The 17,610-nt window shown below is 58.2% G+C and overlaps 2 protein-coding genes across 8 annotated transcripts in view; both read left to right on the top strand.

Moving 5' to 3' along the window:
- Window positions 1-4,445, top strand: part of NKAIN1 (sodium/potassium transporting ATPase interacting 1) — a 30,195-nt gene extending 25,750 nt beyond the window's left edge. For both annotated transcript variants that reach the window (XM_088178282.1, XM_088178281.1), the window contains exons 6-7: window positions 60-141; window positions 2,554-4,445. In XM_088178282.1, the coding sequence (XP_088034408.1) occupies window positions 60-141; window positions 2,554-2,563 (92 nt within the window). In that variant the 3' untranslated portion in view covers window positions 2,564-4,445. The remainder of the gene's footprint in view (window positions 1-59; window positions 142-2,553) is intronic.
- A 12,117-nt stretch (window positions 4,446-16,562) lies between these two features.
- PUM1 (pumilio RNA binding family member 1) overlaps window positions 16,563-17,610 on the top strand; it is an 80,290-nt gene continuing 79,242 nt past the window's right edge. For 5 of the 6 annotated variants that reach the window (XM_088178469.1, XM_014887599.2, XM_088178468.1 and 2 more), the window contains exon 1: window positions 16,586-16,689. The gene's annotated coding sequence lies outside the window, so the exon portion shown is untranslated. Of the gene's footprint in view, window positions 16,690-17,610 lie in introns of all 6 variants that reach the window. The other variant, XM_088178471.1, reaches the window with a different exon arrangement.

Here is a 17,610-nt window from a genome sequence, read left to right as displayed (position 1 = left end):
CCCGGGATGTCCCTGCTGCCCTTCCCAGCTCACCCCTCTGCTCTCCCGGCTCTCCGCAGTTGATTTCATCGGCGGCTTTGACTCCTACGGGTACCAGGCACCACAGAAGACGTCGCACCTGCAGCTACAGCCGCTCTACACGTGAGTCCTGGGGGTGCTCGGGGCTGGGGACCCCTCGAGTGGCCGCACGGCGCTGTCACAGCTCACATTTGGGGCTGTGCATCCTCCCCACAGATGCCGAGGCTCCATGCGGGCGGAGCTGGGCGGTGTGGGGAGGATCCTGCTCGTGGTTTGTGTTCGGCTGGGTTTTGTTCGCTGAGCTTCCCCTGCCTGGGGAGCAGCAGCTCTCCAGATAAGTGCAGCCGACTTTTCCTCCTCTGCCTTCCCCGTTAAGCCGAGCTCGATAAACACTCCAGCGAGATAAGGCTCGCAAATCTAAAGGGATTAACCTCGTGCGGGCTCTGCCCGCTGCCAAAAATTAATTATATTTTAAGCCTTGTATGCAAATTCAAGGGCAGGCGATGCCATTAGGGAGGCAAAGAGGGGCTGGGGGGGACAAATCCATCTGTGACAGTGCTGGGCCCTCCCTGGGGACACTGACGGGTCCTGTGGGTCGAGGGGAGCACCCATGGGTGCTGTGTCCCATCCCCTGCACGGAGCTGGGCCTTTCCTGGGAGCCCCCAACTCCCCGGGTGTGAGTGGGACACTGATGGGGACATGGATGGTGGCATTGGCACTTCCCAGTGCCAGCACCAACATCCTGGTGGTCACTGAGGTGTCCTCCCCCCACCAGCTGGGTGCCATCCTTGGGGGGACCCAGGAGTGTTGTCCCATGGTTGGGACACGTCCCCTGTGTCCCTTCCTTGGTGGGACCAGGCAAAGCCACCGTGGGCAGAGGGACAGGGGACCCCATCCTGACCCCCGTGTCACCCCAGGGGCACAGGGGGTGCCAGGGGGTGCTGTGGGATCAGTGTTGAAAGCTGCAGGATTTGGGGAAATCAGCTGAAACCTCGCTTTGAAGTGATGGGAGCAGCACTTTCACATCCACAGGGGACACAAATACTGAGAAGGCTGGGGCTGTGTCACCAGGCTGGGGACACCCCGGGCCCTGGGTGAGTCCCTGTCCCTAACTCTGGGAGATTTTACCCTCCCTGTACCCTCTGGCACTCCCAGCGTCCCCTGGCACTGCCCCAGCTGCCAGGGACCTGGCTGGGGGTGCTGGGTGACAGCAGGACACTGTCCCTGCTCTGCCAGCTCCCCCCGTGCCCCTCAGCTCATTAATGACCCATTGGTTAATTAATGCAGTTGTCATTTCCATCGAGGCCCCTCCCTCCCCCGTCAGCAGTGGCAGCTCAGGCACTCGGGGGGGGCCCTGTCCCCAAAGTGGGGACACGTGGTGGCTCATGGAGGGGACGGGGACAGTGGTGTCCTGCTGCTCCTCTCACCAGCGAGGGGACACACAAAGGCTGGCCTGGCTCTGTGGGGCAGGGACCTCGTGTCCCCCGGGCCAGCCGTGTCCCCAGGGTCACTCGTGTCCCCAGGGCCAGCCAGGCTGCAGCCGCAGCAATTACAGCTCATCCTGCAGTTCCTAATTAGCTGTGATTAATTAACGGCGGCATGGGGCCATCCATGAATGATTACAAGAATAATAGAAGTAGTAATAGCATTGCTATTGTTGCTATTATTATTGTTGTTATTATTAACAACAACAACGACAAGGATAACCTGTGATAGAACAATGGTTTAATAATTGAAATAAAGTAAAAGATAATAACAAGAATAATAGTAATAGGGGTAATAGTTGTAGTAGCAACTGTATTATTATTATTAATATTAATAAAAATAACAACAACAATAACAGGGAAACCTGTGGGGTAGCAACAGTTTAATAATTCGAATTAAGAAAAATATAATCACAAGAATAATAGTAATAGTAGAAATAGTAGAAGAAGCTGTATTATTAATAGTAACAATAATAACAACAATAAGAACAATAATAATGTGAGAACTTGTGGGATAACAACAGTTTAATAATTGAAACTTAAAAATACGTAATAACAGAGTTAGTAGTAGTAGTAGTAACAGTTGTAGGAGGAGCTGTATTATTATTAATAAAAATAATAATAACAACAACAATAGTAGGGAGAACTTGTGGGGTAACAACAGTTTATTGAAATGAAGTAAAAGATAACAAGAAGAATAATAGTACTAGCAATAGTAGCAGTCGCAACTGTATTATTATGACTAATAATAACAACAATAAAATTATTAATAATAGCAATGATAACAAAGCTGATGATAATAGCAACAATAATAGAAACAGTAATAACAATAATGCAAATAAAATGATGATTATAATGATGATAGACACAGCAAGAAGAGAGAGGGACGAGCCCCAAGAACAGCGTGAGGGGACACCAGCCCTGCTCCCAGCCTGGCCCCAGCCGCTCGGGGACATTTTTGGGGGTGGGAGGAGAGCAGTGACCCCACGGGTGGTCCCTGTCCCCACTCGGGGGGTCCCTCCCAGCCCCTCCTGTGTCCCCTCTTTTCCAGCTCGGGATAACCGGGAGCCAGCGGCGCCAGGACCCCGGCGGAGCCACCACCCCCCGATGCCACCAGCCCCCGGCCGGGGGGGCCACCACGGCGAGCGCCCCGTCCCCTCCTGCCTCCTGCAGCCCGGAACATCCCAAAATCAGCGCCGGGAGCCGCTCCCCCATCCCCACGGAGCCTCCGAGCCCAAAGCACGCGGGACGCGGGGGCTGCGCCACCTCCTGGGCTCCCCCGGCCCGCATGGGGACATGGGGACACGCGGGGAGGTGGCAGCGCTCACAGGACACCGCTCGCTTCTCTTCCTCTCGGCCTGGCTTTTCCTTGGAGCAGCGGGGAGCTCGGAGTGGGACGGGTTTGGGACAGGGGACAGCCTTGGGGACAGCCGGGCACAGAGAGCAGCGCGGCCGCCGTGGGGTTGGGACAATTCGCCGAAGCTCTGGATCTGGGGGTCAGACTGGCTCCAAAAACGGAGATTTTGCTCCCAGCAGGAATTTTCCAGCCCCCCACTCTTGGATGAAGCAGCACTGAAGGGGCTCGGTCTGGGATGCTCCGAGGAGCTGGATCCGTCCATCAGCATCGCCTCGACCCCCAAATCTGGGGACATGGGGGGACACACAAGACCCCGAAATCCCCCTGCACCCCCTCCCTCCCACGTTTTGGGGGCTTTGCTCCGACCTGGAACAGCGACTGCTGCGGCTCAGCCCCTTCCCGGCTGTTCAAACGGATCTGATGAATGTTTTGGGTTGCTTTGGGATTTCTTTTCCAATCATTTCTTTGGGTTTTTATTTAATTTAAAGTGCCTGAGTAGACTCTGGCTGAGCCGGGCCCCCCCCCCAAGGCTGACACCGTGCCTTCAACATCGCTGGGACCCCCCCAGGGCCCCCCAAAACCTCGCCCAGGGCTGGGGGCTCCTCCCCTGGTCGCTTCATCCATGGGGGGCTCGGTGCCAAACCCATCCATCAGCTCCAGCGGCACAGGGACATCGGCGAGAGGGGAAGGAATTTGGGGGGTGCGAGGTGAGTTGGGCAGGGATTGCTCTGCAGAAGGAAGATCAGCTGGGAAGGAAAAGCCGTGGAAGAAACCAGAAGGGAAAAAGGAGAAGTGTCCCAGCTCCCTGCAGCCTCCTCAGTCTCCTCTGTGGGATGCAGCTCCTCCCTGGGTCTGGCTGGAGCCCGCCCTGCCCCCCTGGGAGCTGAGGTTTTGGATGGATTTCACCTCCCAGGTGTTTATCCTCCAGTGCCAGGGGAATTTTTACACCCTGGAATGGTTTTTTGGCCCTTCCCCAGCAGGGAGCCATGGAAGTGCCACCACCCGGAGCTGGGATGGGCTGAGCCCCCCCAGTCCCCCTGACACCTCCAGCCAAGCTGTGAACTCTACAGGCAATAATTTTTTCACATTTCCCTCTCTTTTCTTCCAAGGAAAATCGTGTTTTTTTCAGGCAGTGATGCAGTAATCCCCCTCATCCTCCAGAACATATCCCCATCCCCAAGCCCCGGGGCCAGCAGCATCTTTGGGGTTTATTTTCCTCTCCAGGACCAAGGATGCTCCGGTGACCTGCTCTGGGATGGGATGGACAGGCAGACACTCCCCTGCTCCCAAGCCTTCCCAAAGCCAGCAGGAAGCAGCAGGAAGAGCTCTCTGGCATTAAAGCTCTTGGGAAGAGCCTCCCTCCCCTGGGCTCCACAGGAGCCGGGCACGGCGCTCCGGGACCTTGGGTGTTTCTGTTCCGTTGGCTTGGTTTTCTATGAGCCCGTCTTTGTAACGTGAACCGAGGATTTCTTTTCTATTCTGTAATTATAAAAGTCAAAGGAAAGTTTCAGCTGGTGCTGTTCTGCTTCGGGGTACTTCCCTTCCCTGGGCAGTTCAGGTGATTAAAGGTGGGGGTGGTCCTTTAAGTTGCCTTTTTTTTTTTTCCTCTTTTTTCCGTTCTTTAACACTGCCACCTCTCTCCTTAGAGCTCTGAATCTCCCTGATTTCTTCATCTTATATCATGGGATGGTTTGGATTGGGAAGAAACTTTAAATCCCATCCAAGCCCTGCCATGGCAGGGACCCCTCCCACTGTCCCAGGTGCTCCCAGCCCCAATGTCCAGCCTGGCCTTGGGCACTGCCAGGGATCCAGGGGCAGCCACAGCTGCTCTGGCAATTCCATGGCAGCCCCTGCCCACCCTGCCAGGGAACAATTCCTTCCCCAGATCCCATCCAGCCCTGCCCTCTGGCACTGGAAGCCATTCCCTGTGTGCTGTCCCTCCATGCCTTGTCCCCAGTCCCTCTCCAGCTCTCCTGGAGCCCCTTCAGGCCCTGCCAGGGGCTCTGAGCTCTCCCTGGAGCCTTCTCCTCTCCAGGGGAGCACCCCCAGCTCTCCCAGCCTGGCTCCAGAGGGGCTCCAGCCCTGCAGCAGCTCCCTGCATTCCTCTGGGCTCTCTCCAGCAGCTGCAAATCCTTGATTTTGGAGCCTCCATGGCTGGGGCAGCTCTGCGGGTGGGTTCATTTCATGACCACAGCGCTCCAGCATCCCATGGACCCTGTCCTGTCCAGCCCGTTCCCCCGCCCTCAGCACGGAGCTGCCTCTCCCTGAGCGCGCTCCCGCTGCCCGACCCAGCCCGGCCCGACCCAGCCCAGCCCGACTCAGCCCAGCCCGGCTCCGGCCGGTCCCGCACGCCGGGAATTCCTCCAGCGGTGCCGGAGTTGCAGCTTCGGGCTCGTCGTGCCCTTGCTCCGCCTCCTGTGTCCCGGTAAGGGAGGGAGAGCATCAAACTGGAGGCTGGAATGGGCTCCTTAAAGTGACTTTAAATTAAAAACTTTAATTTTGGGAGACAACTCAGAGTTTATAACCACGGGGTTTAGAGCCAGAATCGTCTTTTGAGAGCAGCAGGGGGAATTCTTCGAAATAAACACGGGGCAAAAGCTGTCCCAAATGTCACCTGTGCCGTGTGATGTCCCCACCCCGCTCCCACCCGAGCTAGAGCCGGGACACGGGTGCAACGTCCCAAAAAGCCATCGGGGCAGCCCAGATTTAAAATCCAGTGAGTGTGGGCATTGTATTGATACCCACAAACAGGGGGGGAGTCTGGGGAGGCTCGCTCTGAACCCCTCCCACCCTGGCCCCAGCCGGTCCCTCCGCACAGCCCGTGTCCCCTCCCCAAATCCCTGTCCCCTCCCCACAGTCCCTGTCCCCTCCCCAAACCTCTGTCCCCTCCCCATGCCCCTGTCCCTTCCCCAAATCCCTGTGCCCTCCCCAATCCCCTGTCCCCTCCCCACAGCCCCCGTCCCCTCCCCAATCCCCTGTCCCCTCCCCATGTCCCCATCCCCTCCCCGTGTCCCTGTCCCCTCCCTGCCGGGGCTGAGCTGTCATTACCGAGTCCGAGCAGCGCCCGGGCTCCTGTGAGGAGCCCCCAGCGTGGCCCTAAACAGGAAGGGCAGGAAGAAAAACGAGCTGATTTTCTTCCATCCCAAGCCCGGCAAAGAAACGGCGGAGGAGCAACAAAGGATTAATTTTCCCTCCCGCAGCCGCCGGAGCCCGGCGAGTCCCAGATGTTAAGGAGTAAAAAAGCCGCTTTCACAGCCTCCCACAAAGGCATAGAGACGCTTTTCAGGGATGTGCGGGCCCAGCTGGGCACTGCAAGGTGTGCTGAGAGGCAGGGACACGGGGCAGAGCCGAGCGGGGCAGAGGAGCGGGGAAGGGCTCGAAGTGTTGGCCTTTGCTGCTGGTGCTGAGCCCACCAAGGGACACATTGGGGGTTGGATCCTCCCGCGGTGGCTGCTGAGCAGGGAGGGGTGGCTCTCCGGGGGTCCCAGCCACTGGAGGTGTGACAACCCCAAGGACACCTCCTAAAACCACATCACCCAAAATCCCCAGCCCTTCATCCCTAGAGAAATGTTCTTTTCAGTGCTCCTATCACCTCTGGTCCCTGGAAGGTGACACGTGGAGGGGGGGGTCACTGGATGGAAGGGACACCTGCCCTGGGGACAGCTCTGGGGCCTTGTGTGCCAGCCCTGGTGCAGCCACAGGCACGGGCACAATTTTTCACCCCATATATCTCTATCTCTCTTTATCTGTATATACATACATATATATATATAATGCATTTTATATATTTATGAAAATATAAATATATAAAGTGTATAAATATAAATATAACCATAAATATGAATATAAATATAAATTATATAAACTATGGCCCACTGGCCCCATCACTCCCTAGAATGAGCAGCCAGGATGCCCTTGCTGGAGCACAGCAATGTCCTGCTCTGTCCTGCTCTGTCCTGCCCTAGATGCAGCTCCAGATCAGCCGGGTTTAGCCCGGGAAGGGGCTGAGGATGGGATGGAGGCAGCCTGGGAGCGTACTGGAGCTGGAGCAAGGTGTGGGCAGTGAGGGTGGAGTTTGGCAGGATCTGGTGCCCAGAGCAGTCCCAGTGCCACAGAGGGCAGGGACACTGCTGGGGGAAGGTGGGAGCTGGCACAGATGGGCAGGAGGAGCTCCACGCTGTTCCTGCACCATTCCCTGCCCTTTGCCATGGCATTCCCTGGGCTGTTCCTGGCTCTGGGAGGTTTGGTGGCACCTCTGGGCTCTCCAGGTTTCCCAGACTTGCCCTGCAGACCCCACTCACCCCTGTGGGCTCTGCCCTGATCCTGCTGCACAGAAGCAAGGGGGGTTTGCAGCTGAGGGGGATGGGAGGCAGGGAAAGGGATGGGAAAGGCCTCTGGACATGAAGGAGGATTCACATCCCTTTGCCACCCTGAGCACAAGGCCTGGGTGTGATGTGGACTAAATCCCTGTGGTTACAGCCCGGATGGGTGCAAGAACAGGGCAAAACGGGCAATTTGCCACTTGGGACTGGCTGAACAAACCCTCCCAGCCAGGCTCGGAGGTCCCTGCGATCTGCTGTCCCCCTGTGTGAGCAAAGCCTGGCTCCTGCTGACACCCACTGTAAAAATGATCTGCAAGGGGAGCCCACAGAAGGTGCCACCACCACCCCAAAGAGTCATCTGGGGTCACCTCCGGGCTGCTGCTCCCTGCCCTCCTCCCTCTCCAGGCACACAGGAGGGGCAGGGCAGCTCCAGAGGCCGGATCAGCCCTGCTAAGCACGGATTTGCTGCCTCCAAATGACACCCAGGCAATTTGCTCCTAAGCCGGGAGTGCCTGAGCCTCTCATCCGTGCAGGGAGCTCCCACCAGCAGCGCTGGGAGGAGCTGGGAGCTCGCAGGGCGCTGCTCCTGGAAGCGTAGGGAGGATGAGGGAGCTGAGGGATGCTAGGGCAGGGCAGGACAGGGGTGGGATAAATCATTCCTGGCCCCAGAGAGCTGAGGGATGCTGGAGCAGGGCAGGATTGGGGTGGGATAAATCATTCCTGGCCCCAGAGAGTTGAGGGATGCTGGAGCAGGGCAGGATTGGGGTGGGATAAATCATTCCTGGCCCCAGAGAGCTGAGTGATGCTGGAGCAGGGCAGGACTAGGATAAATCATTCCCGGCCCCAGGGAGCTGAGGGATGCTGGAGTAGGGCAGGAGTGGGATGGGATAAATCATTCCCGGCCCCAGGGAGCTGAGGGATGCTGGAGCAGGGCAGGACTGGGGTGGAATTTATCATTCCTGGCCCCAGGGAGTTGCAGCTCTCCCTGCTCTCTGCTGTGAGATTTTTCCAGCAAAGTCATGGAGCTCCAGCTGCTCCCCAGGCAGCTCCTTCGGGCTGGGCAGCTCGTGGAGCTCCGTGGGGACGGGCAGGGAGTGCCAGGAGGTGTCCGGGTCCCCGGGCTGTGCCCCCGGGCTGGGCTGCAGCAGGAGGGAGAAGCAGCCGCCCCAGGCAGAGGAAAGGGAATAAAGCCCTGGCACAGCCCCGTGCCCAGCCCCGGCGTGTGCGTGGGCAGAGGGATGGCAGGAGCTGAGGAGGAGGCACCAGGGAGCCCTGGGCAGCACAGGAGGTGGTGGGGAGGGGGCCTGGGGGACCCTGGTGGCAGCGGGGGGTGGATTTGGGCGCAGGGAGGCTCAAACTTCACCCTTCACCCCGCATTGCTCAGCAAACCCTCCTGGATTTCGGCAGAATTGCTCAGAGAGAGGAAAAGCAAAAACATTTCAAGCATCAAACTTCTGCCTTTCAAGCTCCTTCCAGCTTGGCCAGGAGAGGACGTGGGGGTCCCCATATCCCCCTCTGCCCTGGGACAGAGCCAGCCCTGCCTGGGCAGGGGGTGTCATGCAAAAAACCCTCATTTGTGAACCTGTTATTAAGGACTGAGGGGGCTGAATTAAGGTTACACAGGCAGATGTAACGCTGCTATTCCTAAATGTGAGCCCAGGACTGTGCAGCTGGCAGGGTGATGGCTTTAGGAACAGGACAGTTTGAAGGCTGTTGTTTGGTCTTAGCTGGGAACACAACAGGAACCACGGCTGGAAGGTGCAGGGAGCAGATAGCTGTGCCCTGGGGAGGGCCCTGGGGCCATCCCTCAACAGCAGCTCCTTGTCACCCTCTCCAGAGTGACAAGGATGAGAGCAATTTGGAGAAATTAAACGCCAATAAATAAGGTCTGGGGAGCTGGAAGAAAGAGTGGGGCTGGGGACTAGGAAAACCTTCTGGCTGCCAGACTAATATTGCAAAATCGGAGTCACAGAATATCCTGAGCTGAAGGGACCCACAGGGATCATCCAGCCCAGCTCCATGGGGTGCCCAGATGCCCCAACAATCCCCCCTGTCCATCCCTGGAGTGGTGTCCAAACGCTCCTGGAGCTCTGGCAGGTTTGGGGATGTGCCCGTTCCCTGGGGAGCCTGGGCAGTGCCCAGCACTCTCGTGAGTCCCTGCTCACCCCTTGCTCCTGTGTGAGCTTGGCTGCTCTGTGACTGTGCTCCAGTAATGGTAAATATTTTCCAGTGTATGCAGATATTCCAATAAACATCTCTGTCTGCAGGGGAAGGATCCTCTTGTCTCGATATAGTGCTCCAGCCTAGTTTGGTTCTGGAGATGTTGATAAAAAAGAGGAGGAAAAGCAACTTTTTGCAAAGAGAGAGAGAGAGTGGAAGAACAAAGGGGAATGGTTTAAACTGACAGAGATTTGGATTAGATATTAGGAGGAAATTCTTCCCCAGGAGGGTGTGGAGGCCCTGGCACAGGTTCCCAGAGGATCCCTGGCAGTGCCCAGGGCCAGGTTGGACATTGGGGCTGGGAGCAGCCTGGAACAGTGGGAGGTGTCCCTGCCATGGCAAGGGTGGCACTGGGTGGCCTTGAGATCCCTTCCAACCCAAACCATTCTGGGATTCCATGATCCTGTCAGAGCAGCAGGAGGAAGTCAGAGCATCCCTCTCCCATTTTCCAGCCTGAGGAAGGGCTGATGCAATGCAAATGAGAAGCAGGGAGCTGGCAGAGGGAAATCACTCCCCAGAAATGCAATCAGGCCGTGGGGCTGTGAGGAGAAGTCATGCGGACAGGAGGGCAGGAGGCTTCCAAAGGGCTGAGTCATGTAATTGCCTGTTGAGAAAACCCAGCCTCCATGTCTTTAATGATAACAAACGAGCTGGAAATCTTAATCAGCCTCCTGCTTTGGAGCGTTAATGATAGAATTTGGGGCAAGGAGCAGGGTGGGGGATGATCCCCAAAGAGGGGAGACTCAGCAGCCCCTCCGAGGAGGTGCTGTCCCTCCTACCAGCGGCAGCATTTAGGGACAGGGTGGCACCAGTGGGTGGGAAATGTCCCCAGGCAGCGTTTGCCATCCTCATCAATGGGGCATCAGCAGCAGAGGGGCCCCTGTGTCTCACCCACCCCTCCTGGGGCCCACAGAGCAGCTGTGAGGGTGGAAGGGTCCAGCTGGGATTTTGGGGTGACACACAGGGATAGCCCTGGCTGGGGTGTTTGGAGGGACAGCTCTGTGTTTGGAGGGACAGTCTGGGGTGTTTGGAGGGACAGCCTGAAGTGTTTGGAGGGACGGTCTGAGGTGTTTGGAGGGACAGATGCTGCAGGTGAGATGCCCTGAGCAGGGAAAGGCTCCACCTGGCCATGGATCCTGCAGCTCCTTCCAGCTGGATCTCAACCATGGGCTCAGCAGTGTCACCCAGTGGGGACACCACAGCCACCTCCCCTAACCCTGGGATGAAGGTGCCAGCACATGAACTCTCCTGACTGGAGCTGCTTTGGGAAGCCACAGGAATTTGCAGATCCCAGCAGCTCCCAGGTCTGTGCTCCATCCAGCTGCTGTCCCCACAGCTCAACCCTGACGTGTGGGCAGGGGAGCAGCTCTGGCAGCCCAGCTGCTCACCTTTTAACCCTTCAGCCTCTCTCTCTGCTCCTGTTTTCCCTCCCCATGATCCCTGCAGGGTTTGGCAGCCAGTTCAAAGGGCTGCTGGAAAGGTGGGAATGTGAGCAGAGCTGTGACATGTCTTGGCAGTGAGGACCAGTGGGGAAAAACCAGGTGGTTTTTAAGCCAAACACGAATTTCCTTTTTCCTGGTTTTGAGCTCTGTTGGGTGTTTGTGTGGCTGCAGGTTTCTCAACCCCATTCTCATTTTTAATGTGGCAGGGGGTGGCAGAGGGGCACTCTTCCAATGACACTTGACCCCTTGTGCCTGCCAAAACTAAGAAACCTTTGGCTACCAAACATTTTCCTGACCAAAACATTCCTTGCTGCCTGGGCCCTGGGGAAAATACCTTCTTGACCCCACAGAGTGAGAAGTCCCGTGTGTCTCTTATCCTGGATTTAAACTATTATGGATCCCATAAATCCATCCTGGGTTTATCTCCACTTCTCCAGGACATTTCTCACTGCCAGCCCCTGGCTGTCTTCTCCTGCAGTGGCTCCATGAGCTGTGAGAAACTGGAGGAGGGACAGCAGAGGACATCACTGGGTCACAGAACCACAGAATGGTTTGAGTGGGAAGGGACCTGAAAGATCATCTCAATCCAGCCCCCTGCCATGGCAGGGACACCTCCCACTGTCCCAGGTGCTCCCAGCCCCAATGTCCAGCCTGGCCTTGGGCACTGCCAGGGATCCAGGGGCAGCCACAGCTGCTCTGGCAATTCCATGGCAGCCCCTGCCCACCCTGCCAGGGAGCAATTCCTTCCCCAGATCCCATCCAGCCCTGCCCTCTGGCACTGGAAGCCATTCCCTGTGTCCTGTCCCACTAAGCCCTCATTAATAATCTCTCTCCACCTGTAGCTCCTTCAGGCACTGGAAGGTCACAGTTTGTTCACCCCAATGCTTCTCTCCCAGGCTGAACAATCCCAGCTGTCCCAGCAGAGCTGCTCCACCCCTCTGTCCATCCTGGTGTCCTGCTCTGGACTCTCTCCAGCAGCTCCTGCCCATCCTGTGCTGGAAGCCCATTCCCCTGGGAAGAAGAGGCAGGCATTAGCCTGGCTCTTTCCTAACTATGGGATGTGGCAGCAGCTTCCCTGAACACAGAGAGGAAACAGTGGAATTTGAGCACCCTCAGGACATCCCCCAGAGCAGCTTTGTCCTTGCACCAGGACTGGGGACTCCATGCACAGCTCAGCACAGCTCTAAGCCCAGCTGGTGGCTGGGAGCTGCTCAAAAACTTTAATTTTGGGGGGCTGTATTTTCACAAGAAAAAACAGCTCTGCAGCCAACGTGAAGCTCTCAGACCCTGCTGCTGCCAGGTGGGTCCGCAGCCAGAATTCCCTGCAGCTTCCCATAACCACAACATTTCAGCAGCCGCTTTCAGACACTTGGCTGGGACTCCTGAAAAAAAAAAAACATCTGCTCTGGGTGTCTCAACATGAGCATGGAAAGAAACCGGTGGGTGGAAAGCAGGGGTTTATCTGATGGCTCAGATCTGCTGCAGAACCCAGGGACGTTCCCTGGCCACTGCTGATGACAGGACCAGCTCAGGAAGTGTTTCCATGAAGGTGACACTGGGAAGGTCCCTGATTTCAGGTGTCTGGAGCAGTGGATGTGCTCAGGAGCAGCACTGGAGCTGCCCAGCTCAGGGCTGGTCATTGTTTTGTGTCTCAAGGCGCTGGGGTTTGACGAAACGCTGCCCCAGTGATGTAAATCAATGATGCACTTGGCTCTTCAAGGATTTTTTGGTCAAGCCAGCACATTCTGAAAATATTCTACATCAAGACCTCAGCAGTTTTTGGCTTGGTTTGGGAAAAATTGAGTCAGTCAGTTTTGGTTTGTTTTTTTTTCTAGTGGCCAAGGAAATGTTGGTGCCCTACACAGAGGGAGATCCTCTTTCCTTCAATTTAGCTTTTAATTGCAGGCATCAAATAGTCATTGAAATAAAAGCACGGGATGTCTCAAGGCTGGGGACAGCCAGGCCTCCCTGGGGCAGCACTGAAGCCACTTTTAGGAGCCCCCCAATAAGTGTTTTTCCCAGGTGAACCACCCGTCCCATGCAGGTGTCTCCCTTGTGGAGCTGTGGGAAGCTCTGCTCCCAGGAGGATGAATCACGGCAGCAGAGCTGGGTTTGTTTGCTCTTAGACTCCTTCAAAGAGAAGATTCTGTGGTGTTGGGCATTGTGCCACCAGGAGCAGCGTCTGGGCAGAGCAGGGAGGGAGGGTCTGGATTTGGGCATTTGGTTGGGATGTGGAATTTTGATGCTCTATGAAGAGCACCGTGGGTTGAAGCCCTCTGTGGGGAACAGAGGGAGAAAGGCCCTTCTAGGGAGTCATTGGGAGGTGGGAGGACATTAGTCACCTCCTGGAGGTCCCTCTTTCCCTTTGCAGATGAAGATGTATCCCAGGATAACTTCTGTCAGGACTGGTATGGGGTCAGCCAGGGCCAGGCGTCTGGGGCAGCTCTTGGTGGCCAATGGTGCAAGGAAGATCAGAAGGACATTTCCACCCCCAGAAGGTTTTTCCTGTGGAGGTGGAAGCTGTTTCATTGCTTGTTCCTCTCACTCTGGCTCTGAAGTTTTTGGAGCAGCATGTTCTCCCAGTGGGAGACGTTTTCATGGATGGCAACAAGCTGGGAGCTCGGGCAAGGTCTGAGGCAGAAGAGAGGATGGCAGTGGTGGGAGGCAGGAGAGGCTGTGGGAGGGATGCAAGTGCTGGAGATGAGACTCAAACTCCCCCTCAGCCTCACAGCCACAGGATGTGTCTCCACTCACCACTTCTCCCTAAATCCAGCAAAATTCACTGGCAAAGGAGGGTTTGAACCACTCACACTTCATCCCCAGCAGGACTCCTTCCCTCCCCCTCTCATTACACTGGCATAACTGTAATTATCCCGGGTATAATTAACAGAAAGCACGTTTCCAGTGTCAGCAAGCAGCCTGGGTGTGTGCTGAGCCCATCTGGCAGAGCTCTTATCTCTGCCTTGCAGCAGAGGGGCAGCAGGACAGCTCAGGGACAGCCAGCTGGGGTGTGAGGGTGGCAGTTCGCAGGCACAGCACCCCAAAAGTGGCCAGCAGAAGTGCAGGGACACCCCAGCCCTCTGTCCCCAGTGACAACATGGTGTGGGAGAGAACTCCTGACCTCTCAGGCTTTGCAGCCCAAATCTTTGTCACCCAGGAGCCATCGCTGGTGCCCAGGAGATGGGTGGAACCAGAGGAGAAGGGTGTGCAGACAGATTTACTTGGTCCAGTGCCCAGATGACACAGTCCTACCATTCACATTTCCACCACAGAGAGAAGCTGGCCTTGTCCGCACCGTTGTCATTTTGGGGACACTGCACGGCCCCCCACAGGATCATGGAATTACTTAGGTTGGAAAAGACGTCTAAGATCATGCAGTCCAACCATTAACTCAGCACTGCCATGTTCACCACTAAACCACACCCTCAAACACCACATTCACACATTTTTTGAACACTTTCAGGGGTCGTGGCTTCACCACCTGTGCCAATGCCTGATATCCAACTCAAACCTCCCTTGGCACAACCTGAGTGTATTTCCTCTTATGTTTTTTTCCTGGAAGCAGAGCCCGACCCCCCCCGGCTGTCCCCTCCTGTCAGGGAGTTGTGCAGAGCCACAAGGGCCCCCCTGAGCCTCCTTTTCTCCAGGCTGAGCCCCTTCCCAGCTCCCTCAGCCTCTCCTGGGGCTCCAACCCCTTCCCAGCTCCCTCAGCTGATCCTCACAGGACTCTCTCTCCAGTTCCTTCCTCTCTCCAGGGAATTCAAGACACAGGAGGCACAAGAATGACCCAGAAGAGCTGTGTCCACCTCTCTGCCACTCGTGGGTCCATGCCCAGTGTCACAGCAGAGCTGAGCCCAGCAGAGCCTGGCCAGGTCACACAAGCCAGGCTGCTGCTGGCCAGGACACCTCTGGGTGTCTGTACAAGGCTGAGCTCCAAACTCACCCTCAGCAGGAAAAACCTTTGCTCGCTGTTTATCTTGACTGTCCAGTGTCACACACCCAGCCTGGGGCACTCTGCACCAACCTTCAAGCCCTGTTTCCCCAGGTTTTTGGGGTCGGGGTGAGGTCCTGCTGCCCCATAAAGGAGTGCACGCAGGAAGAGGCAATGAGGCAGTGGAAACACCCACCAATCACCCCGGCAGCCCATCGAGCAGAAAATGGATGCAAGGCACGGCTGGATCCAGCTTTGCACGGGTTTTAATGACTGAGAACCCGAGCTGGAAGTGACTTCTTGTACCCTCATAGCCCACAAAAGCTGCGGCTGCGGGGACCCGTCCGTGCTGCGGGCTCCGTGCCCCATGGCCGGCCCGAGCCCTTGGGAACAGCTGCTGGTTCTCTGTCCGTGCAAGTGAGGGCACGTCCCGAGCTCTCCGCAGCGCCGGCACTTCCCTCCTGTTCCCTGCCAAGACGGAGAGAAAATATTCCATGAGCGCACCAAGCGCTCAAGCTCCCGCAAAGGCCGCGGGAGCGCAGCAAGGGGAGCAGGAGGGGCACGAAGACGTGCCCTGGGCTGCCCCTTTAGCATGGAGGAGTCGGGGCAGAACTACCGGGCAGAGCTACCGGGCAGAACTACCGCTCCCGGCGTCCAGCGCCGCTCCCTGCCCGCGCTCCGCGCCCAGCGCCGCACGCCGGGGGCTGTAGTTCCCCCGCAGCCCCGGCTCTGTGGGCAGGGGGCACGGGAAGGGGGAGGCACGAAGGGAGAACCACCCCAAAATTGGGTTTGGCTGCTGGTGCAGGGTGAGGAGGCGCCGCTCTGCAGCCGGCGCTCGGTGCCCCCGGTGCGGTTCTGGGCAGGAGGGGGATCCCCGCTGTGGGGGCTCGGGGGGACCAGGCTGGGGGTGCCAAGGCTGGGGGGGCTCAGGATGCGCAGGCTGTGGGGGGGCTCGGACGGGGAGCTCTCGGGGTGCCCAGGCTTGGGGGACTCAGAGTGCTGAGGCTGGGAAGTTTGGGGTGTCCAGAGTGCCCAGCCTGGGGGGCTCGGGTGTTCTGGCTGGGAGGGGCTCGGTGTGCACAAGCTGGGAATGTCCAGGCTGGGGCGGCTCGGGCTGGGTGTCCAGACAGCGTTTAGGATGCTCGGACTAGGGGGGAAATCTGGGTGCCCAGGCTGGGGGGGCTCCAGCCACATCCCCGCCAGCCCAGCGAGCGCTGGTGGCGGTGCCAGCGGCAGCGCGAGGCTGAACACGGGGCTGTGCCCGCACCCCCGAACCGGACGCTGGCAGGGCTGACCCTAGCCTGGGCAGTGCGGCAGGGTCGGGCTAGCCCGGGCACGTCCCGGTCCGGTCCATGCCGATCCACCTCATCCCGTCCCTTTTCGGACATCCCGATCCAACCCGTCCCATTCCAGCCCGGTCCATTCCATCCCGTCCCATCCCATCCCGATCCCCCTGGGTCCATCCCGGTCCATCCCATCCCGATCCTCAACGGTCCATTCCATCCCGGTCCATCCCGTCCCGTCCCATCCCATCCCATCCCGATCCTCCCCGGTCCATCCCATCCCGGTCCATCCCATCCCGATCCTCCCCGGTCCATCCCATCCCGACCCTCCCCGGTCCATCCCATCCCGATCCTCCCCGGTCCATCCCATCCCGACCCTCCCCGGTCCATCCCATCCCGGTCCATCCCATCCCGATCCTCCCCGGTCCATCCCATCCCGGTCCATCCCATCCCGACCCTCCCCGGTCCATCCCGCCCCGTCCCGGCGGCGCTGGAGCGGCCTCGCCTTCCCGTGGTGCAGCGCGGCCGCGGCCCCGCCGCGCCGCCATGTTGTCAGAGTGAGCGGCCGGGGAGAGGCAGCGGCGAGCGGCCGGGGGGGGCCCGGCATCCGTCTGCATCCGAGCGCTCCGCCCGTGAGTACCGGCCCGGGGCCGGCCCCGCGGCGCCGCGGACCCCCGCGGACCCGCCCGTGGGCGCATATTGGCGGGGGGAGCGGGCGGAGAGGCCCCAGGCCGCCCCGAAGGCGAGCAGCGGCGGGGGCGCTGCGCCGGCGCTCCCGCCCGGCTCCGTGTCGGGGCCGCGGCCTGGGCCCATTGTTAGCGGGGAGGGGGCGCGGGGGGACCCCCGGGCCCCGAGCGCGGCCCCGCAGGCGCTCCGGTAACGGGGACGGGGGGTTATTGTTGAGGAGGTGCGGGCCCATCGCAGCCCTTACCCGCCTTGCCCCGGGCCCGGCCCGCCGGCGGCTCCCCCCTGGTCTGGGGGCCTCCCCATTCTCCTGGGGAGGGTCTCCCCTTTCTCTTGGACGGGTTTCATGCCCGGGGGGCTCCTCCTTGTCCCGGGGGCTCAATCCCGGGGCGCTCTGTCGCTCCGGCCGAGGCCCCGCTTTGTTGCCCCTAAGGCTCCGGGGGGTGTTTGGGTTCCTTCCCTCTCGGTTTTTGGGGGGGTTCGGCGGCTCTGGGGGTCCCTGGAAGAGGCGGGGGTCGGGGCTGGCGAGGGAGGGAGGAGAAAAGCAGACAATCCTTTCAGATGTGCTCGGTGACCCTGGGGGTTTTGTGTTTGTGTGGGGGTTTTTCCCCCTTGTTTTTATCTCGTGCTCACATAACAACAGCCTCGGCCCCCGTGAGCCGCAAACTTGGAATTTTAAGAGCGTCTCGACCCAACCTGAGAAATGCTCTGATTTTTTGTTGTTGTTGTTGTTGTTGTTGTTTGCTTTGGTCAATGTTTAATAACTTTGTTCGGAGCAGAGATTTTATTAGGCAGATCATGAGTAAGGAATTTCCTTTATTAAGAGGGATGAAAGGGTAAGGGGGACCGTGGGTCCAGTTGGGTTTTAG

The sequence above is a fragment of the Sturnus vulgaris genome, chromosome 24 (genome assembly GCF_052056855.1).
Source record: "Sturnus vulgaris isolate bStuVul1 chromosome 24, bStuVul1.hap1, whole genome shotgun sequence".
In the NCBI taxonomy this organism is placed as follows: domain Eukaryota; kingdom Metazoa; phylum Chordata; class Aves; order Passeriformes; family Sturnidae; genus Sturnus; species Sturnus vulgaris.
Note: the sequence above shows the minus strand (reverse complement) of the source record. Positions and strands in the feature narration are given on the sequence as shown.